The sequence below is a fragment of the Anguilla rostrata genome, chromosome 14 (genome assembly GCF_018555375.3).
Source record: "Anguilla rostrata isolate EN2019 chromosome 14, ASM1855537v3, whole genome shotgun sequence".
Classification (NCBI taxonomy): domain Eukaryota; kingdom Metazoa; phylum Chordata; class Actinopteri; order Anguilliformes; family Anguillidae; genus Anguilla; species Anguilla rostrata.
This window is the reverse complement of record NC_057946.1, coordinates 19,470,491-19,483,500: the sequence shown is the minus strand read 5'-3', so window position 1 is coordinate 19,483,500 and position 13,010 is coordinate 19,470,491. Positions and strand designations below refer to the sequence as shown.

General features: G+C 48.5%; 1 protein-coding gene across 2 annotated transcripts in view; it reads right to left on the bottom strand.

Annotated features, from left to right (window-relative positions):
* dym (dymeclin) overlaps positions 1-13,010 on the bottom strand; it is a 93,478-nt gene that overhangs the window by 54,390 nt on the left and 26,078 nt on the right. For both annotated transcript variants that reach the window (XM_064306875.1, XM_064306874.1), the window contains exons 9-10: positions 1,962-2,147; positions 1,179-1,357 (exon numbers count right to left, since the gene is read on the bottom strand). In XM_064306875.1, the coding sequence (XP_064162945.1) occupies positions 1,179-1,357; positions 1,962-2,147 (365 nt within the window). The remainder of the gene's footprint in view (positions 1-1,178; positions 1,358-1,961; positions 2,148-13,010) is intronic.

The following is a 13,010-nucleotide window of genomic DNA, read 5'->3' as shown; positions in this document are numbered from 1 at the left end:
CTGGCCCTGGGATGTTAGCCCACAGTGCCTGGCCCAGGGATGTTAGCCCACAGTGCCTGGCCCAGGGATGTTAGCCCACGGTGCCTGGCCCAGGGATGTTAGCCCACGGTGCCTGGCCCAGGGATGTTAGCCCTCGGTGCCTGGCCCAGGGATGTTAGCCCACGGTGCCTGGCCCAGGGATGTTAGCCCACGGTGCCTGGCCCAGGGATGTTAGCCCTCAGTGCTATACCCAGCACTACATGTGATAATGGTTACTTTTAATCCCCAGTTTCTGCCACAGGAGGAATTCATGTTCATACATCTACTTCAGGTTTTACAATGTTTAATCAAGGCTACATCAGAAAAAGGGTTCATGATAATGGGCACGGTATAGGATAAATTAATATTGTGCACAGGAGTCCAGAGCAAAAGATCACAGACTCCTATCCAAGATGGAAGACTGCAGTGACACCTGACTGAAAAAAAAATTACAAAATGGCACAAAGAGGGAATAAAACTGCAATGTCAGGGACATACAGTATACAAGAAACATGCAAGAAGGGAGGGGGTATCATGTCTGACCCTACACAACCTCAAAATGGCCAGTCAAGACTTACAGTATACCATCAGGGCACAGACGACAGTGCCCACCTTTCACAACTAAGAGAGCCCTGGCCAGGTTTGTGCCATCTTCTATAAAACCCTATGGGAAAATGTCAAAAGTAGCTAGCGGTCCTGATGTGCTACAGCCATATTAAGAAAATGTCCAGCTCCAGTGAGCTGCAATGCTTGTTTTTTTCCCCAAGTTACACAACCCATTATTTGCTTGTGCTGCTTTGAGAGCTGCATCTCTTCCAATGGGATTTTCCCCTGTCATTTCCCTGTATCAAAGCAAATTCAACGTGGTTATGTTTCCTCATGGCGCTGTATTAGCCATCCCCAGTTATGGAGTGGTAATGCAGTGTGCTGTTGTCTGCCCACTGTGTGTTTTTATCATCCATAGTAGGCGTTTCTTTTTCTAAACTGGGGCGGGGGGTGACGGGGTGGGACGGTTCATGTAAAAAGACGTGATTAATACAACAGTCAAAAGCCTCCTGCAGGAACATTGCTGTAGGAGGAAAATGAGAACAGAAGTGTTAAAATACCCCCTCCCATAGACACGTTTATGACGGGGAGGAAGGGTGCGCACGCTCACTCACCAGGTTCTCCATGTCGGTGCGCGACAGCATGTACGTGCGCACGTTGGTGTTTTGGTGCAGCAGCGTGTAGAGCAGCAGGGTGGCCTGGTCCGACCGTTGCTGGTCGCACAGGGCCGTGTACAGGCTGTTGAAGTTGATCTGGAAGGTGTGAGGGTGTGGCGATGGGATGGAGGACGTATCTGAAAGGCACCCAGAGCCGGTCACAACATCAACTCCTGCATCACCATGGTGACAGAAAACACGTACTGGTATAGAGGTCAGGGGTCCCCAGTGCTGGTCCTAGAGAGCCACAGGGTCTACTGGTTTTTTTACTTCTACCCTCAAATCAACAGCCGAGACCCAAGAAACAGTTAAGCAACAAAAGGCAGCATACGCTGCGGCTCTCCAGACCAGAGTTGGAGATCACTGCTATGAGGACTAAAGGGAATGCAGATCTCTTTAGAACCATTAACTATTGTAAAAGTAATTTTCCTGCAATAAAGACAATACTTAAAACAAAAAAGCTTTTGCAGAAGCACTACACGAAGGTCAAACGCAGGACAATTGAAAGCCTCTTTCTTCCGCACAGGGATGACTGGAATTTTTCTCCCACGCCTTCTTTGTTTTAAACTGCGCTGCCAGCTCGACACACCTCGGATTTACTTCGTGATCTATTTTAAACACTCCGCTAAATACTTCAGAACAATAAACAACTCTGAGATACGCGGCAGAGAAAGCCACGCGTAAACAGAGCGGGGAAAGGACAGCGGCGTTAGCGGGAACTCCTGACCCCCAGCCACCCACCCTGCGTGTTCTTAAAGGAAGTGATGGCCTGTCTGTAGGGGTTGGGGCAGTCCGGCCCATCTGTCAGGTTGGCCAGCACCAGCAGAAGCAAAAGGCTCTGATTGGACAGCGGCAGCGGGTGCTGCTCTTGGTCCGGGTTTGGCTTGCTCCCGGCTCCGCCCAACGTAAACACAGTCCACAGCCCACCTGGAAAACAGGGCAAAACCACAGGTAGTGAGGAGGGGGGGGGGAGACTTCACTGACACTGACACTAAAGCCAAATTAAAAATACTGCGCAGAACTATTATAAGCATTTGCGGTTACTTTAAACAGTTTTTGTTGATACTGCGTGTACATCCCACAATTTAAAAATATAATTTCTTGAAGAAAAAAATCCCAGCACATTGGATAATGTAATCCCTCAAAATGCAAACAGCATTACGGTGGACAGAGTGGAATTTCCATCTCTCTCTGAGGCCTGTCTCTAGTGGCAAGAGGTCACAATGAACAAGTGATTTTATACTTAGTTCAGCATATATGCTTTATTAAAGACATTTATTAAAAAGCGTTATAAACTAACAAGACGTGTCAAGATATTTGGACAGCATGTTTCCATCACTACTGTGTGCATTGCCACCATGGCATTATCAGGCATGTAACTGTGCTTTATACAAGAGAAAGAAATGGATGAAAGTTACCGTTTTTATGTTCAAATTTTAAGCATTTAGTTAAAATCTTATCCAAAGTGACTACTTACACAGCTTGTTCTTTTAATATAATTTTTTAATAAAATTCCTTTAGCACAGCAGGATAATTACAGAAAGGTTAAGTATCTTGCTTACAAGTATGACACCAGTACCTCACCTGGGAATCAAACCCTACAGCCTTGGAGTTGCAAGCCCAAGGGCCAGTTTCACAAAGCAGGATTACAGAGTTAGCTGAATAACTGCACCAAGTAGAACCCAGAACTCTGGGTTCTCCAATATGGAATATGGACTGAAATAAAAATAGCTGTTCCGTGTTTTACTCAGCGCAGTTATCCAGCTAACTCAGTAAACCTAATTTTGTGAAACAGGGCCCAGCTAACCGTAATCCTGCTTTGTGATAGAGGCCCCAGCTCCCAAATCATTACGCTGCAATGCAACCGAAGATTTGCAGCTTCAATAAACTGAACAGGAAGTTGCAAGGCAAAACGCCTGCTCTTAAGTTTCATTTCAAATAATTCTTACACCTGCAAAAATAGTATGTGCAATTGCATTTGTACTACAATAAGGACAAAGAAAACATATTAAACCATATATAATGTGTTGAGTTCCTCTTTAAACCAACCCCCACAGACCAGGAGTACCCTGAGCTCCACACACAGTTTCGCTCTGAAGAAATAACATCAAATTGTTTAACTGGACAACGGCGTCATCCATTAAGGACTAACGGAGCCCCTGGGAACCCCGGAGTTATTTAATATCCATTTCCCCATTAGCCTTTCAGTGGAAAATCAGTTACAGTTTATGTTCTAATCATAATGTGCCCATTGAACATCTGTGGCAATCCCTTTGTTTCCGTTAAGCGCCTGCATGAATACATCCGCACAAATCGCCCGCCTGTGTATTCCTCGCAGCTATTCGGCCCTCCTGAGGGGCTGGGACACGCTGCTTGCTCAGTCCGCTCACAGGGCAGCAGAATGGGCCGTTTAGCCAGGCGGAGGGAAGCAGCTCTATCTCCGTCTGCGTGTTAAGGCGACCGGCCGGGGCGACAGGCAGACACAGAGACACAGAGACGCAGAGGAGCGACAGGCAGACACAGAGACACAGAGGGGCGACAGGCAGACACAGAGACACAGAGGAGCGACAGGCAGACACAGAGACACAGAGGGCGAAGGCAGCAGAGACAAGAGGCAGACACAGGCAGAGGAGCGAGAGCAGGAGACACAGAGCGCAGAGGAGCGGCAGGCAGACACAGAGACGGCAGAGAGAGACGCAGCAGACACAGAGACCGAGGAGGCAGCAGAGCAGGCAGAGACGCAGAGGGGGCAGGCAGCACAGACAGAGCGAAGCAGACAGAGGCGACAGGGCAAGAGACGCGAGGCGACAGGCAGACACAGAGACGCAGAGGAGGCGAGCAGGCAGACACAGAGCGCAGAGGCGAGGCAGCACAGAGACGCAGAGGGGACGCGAGGCAGGCAGGCAGGAGCGGCAGGACAGACACAGAGACACAGAGGAGCGACAGGCAGAGGAGCGCAGCAGACACAGAGACACAGAGGGGCGCAGCAGAGGAGCGGCAGCAGACACAGAGACAGAGGAGCGCAGCAGAGGAGCGAGCAGACAGGACACAGAGGACGCAGAGGAGCGGCAGGCAGACACAGAGAGCAGAGGAGCGACAGGCAGACACAGAGAGCGCAGAGACAGAGACCAGAGGGCAGGCAGGAGCGCAGCAGACAGAGACCAGAGGAGCGGCAGACAGACACAGAGACGCAGAGGAGCGGCAGGCAGACACAGAGACGCAGAGGAGCGACAGGCAGAGGAGCGGCAGACAGACACAGAGACGCAGCGGAGCGGCAGACAGACACAGAGACACAGAGGGGCGGCAGGCTGAGGAGCGACAGGCAGACACAGAGACGCAGAGGAGCGGCAGGCAGACACAGAGACACAGAGGGGCGGCAGGCAGAGGAGCGGCAGACAGACACAGAGACGCAGAGGAGCGGCAGACAGACACAGAGACGCAGAGGAGCGGCAGGCTGAGGAGCGGCAGACAGACACAGAGACGCAGAGGAGCGGCAGACAGACACAGAGACGCAGAGGAGCGGCAGGCTGAGGAGCGGCAGACAGACACAGAGACGCAGAGGAGCGGCAGGCAGACACAGAGACGCAGCGGAGCGGCCGTCGGCGTCTGTAATGACGTGCGGCGGGACACGGCCGCTTATCTCAGCGATTACGGTCAGACAAACAACAGCAGCAAAACAAAAATAAATAAAATAAATAAAACCCACAGGCCGTGGCTCCGTCCCCCGCCCCACGGCGAATCCTGGGTCCGCCGCTGCCAAACGGACGAGGCAGTGGTCCGTCCCGCGGCCGGCCCACCCTGCTGTCCCAGCACAATCCCTAATTCCCACGGCGGCGTCCAACAGTAGCGGACAGAACGGCTGACAGGCCCGGTTAAGATAAGCAGATCTTGTGACTGACCCCTGCTCATCGCTGGCACCAGCATGGCTAGACCGAGGCTCTCGGCTCAGAGCCTTGGCATCACCACTTCCTGAGTGACTCGGCCTTTTCCCCCACAGGGCCCCCTCTTACCTCACTTCTGTTTGTTATCCGTCTAGCCGGCTTCCCCACCCAAAACAATAATGCAATATTGTTGCTGCTTATTTTCCTCTTTTTTTGACCGGCTGGGCATTACATAAAAGGCTACATTAGAGCACAGGCCACTCTTCTGGCACGCAGTGTCCTGACTGTGCCTCGACTCATCAGTTAAGGCCTTCAACCCACCGAATGGCAAGAACCCGCAAGCTTCATGGGGCTATCCGGCCACCTGTAGTGGCCATCTTACAGTGTCATTAATTATGCAAACATAAAATCCCTGGGGATAGAACTACAAATAGGCCTGGAGAATTCTCTCTGAGGTGAACCATCAGAACTCCACATCACATTACATTGCCTGTAGCATGGCTGTCTGGCAGGGTGCATGGGAAGTACTGCTCCCAACTCGAGTGGAAGGGACTAGGGTGGATAAGCAGTGATACCAGTCCCACACATTTTACTTTCAGATACTCTATTAACCAACATGGTACTCCTTCCCAGCACAGATTCCTCCTTAAATGGATTGCCAACCTTTTGAGTAATCTGCTTCTTGGCCATCTTACTCATAGTTAATTTCATCCCTGTGCACCCAGTACAGGAATATTAGACAAAACCTCCAGGCTTCGTGCTAACTCTGCTAGCTCTGTGCATGGCTGCAGAAGCAACGTTAGCTTTGCTAGATGAAGTGACGGAAACACAAACGTGATTTGGGGGTTGCCAGGTATGCATGGCATTGTCTGTACTGGTGAGCATTCAGGCTTTTTCACCGATGGTATGCTCAGCCATTGGGGGAATGTGGGAAGCAAGAACAGACGGGTGGTACGTTTATTCACGCTCTTTTTCACGTTGGGGAAAAAAAAAAACTAATTAATGAAGTTATCATGGCTTGTGTCCAAAGCTTCGCAGACACGTGTGGCGAAATGATGACAAATATGTACGCAGCATGCCGTGGTGAGCAGTCAATAAATAAACACTCCGCCAATAATGACACACTCCCACCTCTCACGCGCACCGCAAACACGGGGGCCCCCGACCCCGTCTGTGCTGGCTGGAGCCGTATCTGGTTGATTATTAATAGTTGCCATTTGGAACAAGTTCAAGTATTACAACAGGGCTCCGACAGATATTCAAACTATGCGGGGCAAGAATCCCGGACGCTGATTTTTCAGGCTTCTTGGAGACAGAACTGGATGGGCTGACGCACAAGACTGCAATGCTGTTCCAAATGACGAAATCAAGTCTGGCGGCCTTGAACTTTAAATTTCATAGCAATCTGCTAGAACCTCACACCACTGTCAATTTGAACCTTATTTGGGTTTTTCCCTCTTTTTTATAAAAGGCTGCTACTTGACCCATTGGTCTGGTAGGGTTCGTCCCCAGAATTCCTCCCATCTGTCCCATCTAGGGAGTTTTTCCTTGGCACCATCACCCAAGGCTTGCTCTTTTTTTTGTGGGGGGGGGGGGGGGCTTAGGTCGCAGTCCATATTGTAGCAAATGACAGGAAAATGTGTGTTACAAATAAATTTGATTTGTTTTCATTTTAATTTTGTGTAAAGCTTTCAAAAGTGAGGTTAAGGTTAGTATTCACAAGAGCTTCACAAATTACTGAAACGTCAGTCCATAGTCAATCCAAGAACTTTACAATGATAAGTTGTCCAACACAACAACAACACAGAATGCCCCTCATACGTACTTTAAATTATTGTGGGTATAATATAGCTTGTTATTGAGGATTCAATGATAGCTAAGATGCAATGTACAGCAATGTACACTGCTAGACATTAACATGTTGGGTACAGAGCTAGAAATCAATAAAATCATTATTTATTAGCAAAAGGGAATCAGTAGATGACTACTATTGAAAGAATTACTTTCTGAGTTACCACATTGTTACTTTCGATTGAAAACACATTCACAATCATAATCAAGTAAAAGAGCTGCTAGATTCAAACCCTTTTTGAATGAAGAAACCCATAAAGTGAATGCAAACAAGGATTTTAGCAAATGGCTGCTACTCTCGGGGGGGGGGGGGGGTATGTGGACAGGCGCCCTGGTCTTGCCTGCTGTCGCACGAGTGTGGCCCAGCCGAAGGCCAGTCCGGAGAGAGGCGCAGACACAGGAGATCAGTAATGCTGGCCCCGCGGACTGGAGCGTCATATTAATTGTCCTAATCTCCAGGCAGACGGCGGAGTGCCTGTCTGCCGCTCCCATGTGTCATTAGCCGAGTCTGTTCTCAGCTCGGGGTGGAACGCTCTCTCTCTCTCTCGCTCTCTCTCTCTCTCTCTCTCTCTCGCACACGCGGCGCGAGTCCGACTCCGGCCGCGCGGTCCTCTCCAGCGCCACTTCCTGCTCCGCCCCCGCGTCTGCTCATCTAGCTCTCCTCAGAGGAAGTGTGACAAGTGCCACCACCTCCCTCCAGTCTACCACCCCAGACTCGATGATTAAAAAAAAGACAACAAAATTAGACCGAGCTTCCTGGCAGCACAGACTGGTTCATCCTGAAGCCCAAGCTTGCAGAAGAACTGTGCTGGACAGCATTGATTCTTCATTCATACTACAACTGACTTCCTGAAGTTCTGTTCAATCATACCAGCGAGCCCATTAGGAAACCCACTATACACAAGCTAATGGAATAATCATGCAAAGTCAGAACAAAATAAATTCATTAAAACATATTTACATAAATAAGCTTAAAGGTCTTAAATGCAAATGTGCCATGAAATGAGAAAACGCAGCAAGTTAGCAGCCTTCAGCAGCAGGATATATGGGGCTGTCACACGCGTATGATTTATATGACGATCTTCTCATTCCATTAGCATATGCATCATGGGTTTCCCGTTACGTCGAAGACGTCTGCAGTTTCTGCTGTGGTGGGGTGCGAACGACCCCACGCTGAGCACAGGGAAATATAAATAGCTCTGTTTGTACTCCAAGCTTTCCTCCCAGTAACGCCCACCCCCAGACTGGCTCCAACTTCAACCCACAACCCTCACTTTGGATATTTTCTTGGGTCCCTCAAGTACATATTATATGTATGTATACGATTAAAACAATGGTACCAGAGGGACATTTTGTAACAAAACAATCAGTAAAATTAATTATCTGAATTGCTATGTGAATTCTATGACTGGAACTTTTGAGTTTGACGGGAGTGTCCATTGTAACTTCAGATGATTTGGGACTTATTACAGAGAAGAAAGGACATCTTAGCTTAGTTTTATCCTCCTTTTTCAGTGAAACAGACAGTCAGAAAGATCTCCGATATGTTAATGGAAATGAAAAAAAAAAAGCTACTTGCCTGTGCAAGAAGTTCATAAATAAAATGCTTCAGAACTTATGGCTGGACTCCACTCTTGAAAAGAACTACTGTCTACCAACCGCCAGCAGAAAGAATAATCTGGCCACTATTAGGGTTAAGCAAACCTGCTGGTATCTAGGAATGCAGCAGTCTGACCTCATGCCGGTCCAGACTGTTGCACCAGCTCCCTCCCCCCCCCCACCCCACCCCACCCCACCCCCGCCGACATTGATGTCATCTGTCTCCGCTGGCCCACCCCCACCCCTACCCCTGGTCAGCCTTGACTCCCAGTTATAAAGCTGGTAATCCTTCCCCATTTTTCAGGCGCTCGCACGGGAGCAGGGGGAGCCGGGTGGCGGTCGGAACAGGCTGGACGCTAATCCCCGCGCCAGACGCACTGTCAGCCAGCGGCAGTTTATCTTGAGACACCCAAATTGCGACACGATTCGGTGTTGTTTTATCGGAGCTGCCCTGTCCCGGCGAGGGCCGCCGTGGCGGCTCGGCCGGGAGCCGGAACAAAGCTGCGTCACGAACGGCGCCCGGCCCCGACAGCCGAAGCAGAGACAGACGCAGGCCATGCCCCAGTGACTGCTGGGACTTATCGGAACCGGCAGATTAAAAAAAAAAAAAAAAAAAAGAAGACATGACTATTACAATGACCCATTATCATCTGAAAACCATGACATGATCAAACACGCTGAGAATTACTGTGAGCCACGTCCTTCTGCTTGCCTGGTCTAGAATCCTCCTGAACAGAGCCCTTACCACAGAAACAATTATTAATTCATGTCAGGCTGTTTGTTTACTGCTAAGTTTACTGCTCTCTGTGTGTTCTGGATAATACTGCAGCGCGCAGACTGCTAGGGGTCGGGTTGCTCTTCTAAAGGGTTTTCGCTTTAGCCTGCATCCCCTGCCGGCACGGAGGGAAAGAAATTCAGCTGCAGTATCAAACCCAGATAAAAAAGCCCCTGCGACAGCACAGCACGGCAGAGCGGGGAAACATGACCAAACGCGGGGCGGAAATCACGCCGCTCCGCTGCTCCCTTTCACTTGAGCTCCGGGGAAACGATCCTCAGACTCCGGCACTGATCATTTCATGCATGCCTCCAGACAAAGTGGGAGCGCTTTGACAAATGGCTTCAAACGGTGATTGATAACCTACTCAGCATTCGCGGCGCAAGGTCCGGCCTCCACCTGGTACGGCTTGGCTGTGATAGCCGTGAGCCTGTCAGGCTTTAGCTGCGGCGTTTTAGAGCGCGACCGTCTCTGACAACAGGACGACAAGTCCTCTCAACAGGATCCCCCCGCCACGGCATTCCGTATCTGTCTCCGTCACAGTCCTGTATTGAGTTTGCTTAAATAATGGCTTTCATAAGGCACGTACTGCAGGGATGGTGAGACCACAACCTAAATAATGGGATAGAAGCAGCAGCAGCTACTATTCTATTACAGTAATACATCACAAGGGGGAATCCCTGTGAACCAATGAGAACCACTTCTAACTAGGAATCGGCCAATGGGAAGCATTACTGCACAAACGCTGGAACAGTTTCTTTTCTTACGGAGAATACTGGCTTCACACCTAGCAACCACATAATAGGAGACAGATGTTGTTTTCTTTTTTATTTCTGGGGTATAGATTGATTGACTGAACAACCAAACAGTGAAATTTTTCAGTATGCATACACCTTCTGGAAAGTAAACTGAGATTTAAATTTAAATGTAAATAGAGATTTAAGATTTCAGCACTGCAAATAAATATATCAGAAGGGGGGGGGGGGACAGAGGTTCAATTGTGTCATACGTACAGCATACCAGTACAAGAGCTGTGCAGTATGGCTGGGCAATTCATCGCAACGATAATTACTGAATGCAATAACAGTCGTTGCCACCATGTGGTGTATAGCCTTTTTTGTCTTTTTCTCTTTAACTATACCTGATGCGTTAGTAAACAACCACACTTCAGAGGCCGCGTGAAATGTCTCTGGAAAAAAACGTTACCACTGTTATGTGACAAAAACGCATCACGTGATCACATGGAAGCTGTACGCCCTTGGTGGAGATTGGCCATCTTATCAACAGCCATTACAGATAGTAACGTTTTTTCTTTCTTTCCCGGAAACATTTGACGCAGCATTTTTAGCTTGGTTGTTCACTAACCGCTTCAGGTATAATTAAAAAGAAAAAGATGAAAGGAAAGGTAATGCATCATACGGTGGCTACCACCGTTATTGTGTTCGATAATTATCGTCTCGGACACATCGGCCATCCCTACAGTGCAGTGAAAAAAGTAACGACAAATTTCCTGGAGGCTTGACAGCTAATTACCCATTAATTGCAGACATTATACAGAGCTAACAAACAAGGCCATAAAATATTAGTGCAATTAAATTCTTCTGTAATCCTTTGGTTACAAAACATGCACACTCAATTCACTCCTACAGTGTAAGAGTAATTTTATTAATCAGGGGAATGGGCTTACTGTACGATTCTCCTGCGAGTCGCTCTGGATAAAAGCATTTGCTAAACAAATGCAATGTGACCGTCTAACACAGGTGTGTTCATATTCGGGATGCCCTCACACAAATTGTCATAGCTTATTCAGAACTCTCTTCAGGGCTATCATTAATAAAAAAAGATGAGCAAATTACCATTATTGATGTTTAAAAATCAATCTATGGCATCTACTACCAAAGCTGCATGACACTACAGCCAACCTGTCTGATGTCACTACATCCTCAGAAATGCCAGATTGGAGTCTGCAGTCCTCCTCCATGCTGAGAAAGCCCCAGCATCGTGTTCAGAAGGCCTGCTGGCGTGATTAATGGAAAGGAGCGCGCGCGGATCGTCTGGCTCCTTCTGCGCCGCGAGACAAAGGCGACCCTGTCAGGCCCCGCATACCCATCCACTGAACGCTTCGGCGTCCCAGGCTCGGAACGGGACGGGATCAGGCCCGACTGGAGCTTCCCTCCCCCCTCCCCCACCCCCAGCAGGGGCTGGAGCAGCAGCCGGAGGCACCCCAATGTTCCAGAAAGAGCGTTCAGTTGATGCAGTGCGGTTACCCTCACGCTCGAAAACAAGACCGCCAGCCTTCCTCGCACAGACCAATCCCACACACGATCAGTCATATGCATTATACTACAACCAAGACCAAAGCTCAACCCCAAGTGGAACAAACCGCCATTCTCTTATCCGTGCCATTCAGTAATTACACGAGTGTTTACCAATTTATCAGGTGTTTTTATGTGCAATTAATGCAGCGGTCCCCCGTGCTTTAAGTTGGCGTGTCTGCCTCTTTCAATATCATCCAAAACGTAATTATGTTTGTGGCTCCGAGAGCGTTAGGAAACGGGAAGGCATGACCGCCTGGGGAGGGAAAGAATGCATCACATTAATGAAGCCATACATCTTCTCACGGACAGCTTCTCCTATGGAGAGTCCATGCCCTACATATTCTAAGATCCGCATATATCCACTGCATATCTGAGTCAAACACATTACGGAGATAATGAGCTCAAATAGATGTTTCTAGTCTCTATGGGTTACCCCCACCCCACTCTAGAAGCATCATGAGCACAGAAATGTAATTCCAGCCAATCAACTTCCTTTCTTTAGCCGTTTTAAAATTCAAGCACCCAGTCACATCAATTTTCAGACACACGGCTTTCCCCCTCCTTGCGCACAGCAACCGACGAGCCCACAAACATCATAAATGTAACCAGCCAGATAAGTTCTGATGTGGCATCCATCAACATATCGCAATTCCATTTAATAATGCAAATCGGTTTTCCCAAAAGGGGACCTCAGACATCACGGCTCTTGGGGATTGCAGAAAAAACCGGAATAAATCAAGAGCCGTAATCATACAGTGATCGCAGACAGCCCGGCTGCTGATGACTCGCTGATAGCCGTCTGCCATGAACAAAGAGCACTTATCCCTGGGAAAATACTGCTCAGTTCAAATGAATCCATAATGGACGGCTATTTAAATTTCTCCCTCCGTCTGTCTCCACACACAGCTGCTCGCAGACGACCAGTGCTTCCTAAAAGCCGCTGCGCACAAGGAAAACAATTCCCATCCCCCCCCCCCCGATTTTTATATATCAATTCAGTCTGCAAACAAATCTCTCATTTATATTAACTTGTAATATCTAGGAATTGATTTAACTGATTAAAGAAAAAAAAATCGACACACGATTTATAACAATGTTATATACGATGTGGTGAAAAGAAACAGCTCTCCGTTTGATCAGTCTTAGCCTGTATGCTGAAGTCTGCTTTCCAAGCTTTTCCTGTTCCCTGAAGACATGTCCGTCCTACTCTTCCAATTACAAAGACATCCATTTCACAGAGAGCGAGGGTATGAAAGCAGGACCCCATGCTGATGGAGGTTTCAGCACAGCTGGAAAACAAGCCAGAAAAGAGGTACAGCACATCTCCCATCCCACGCGCTCTAAGCCCTATGCAGCTAACATCATC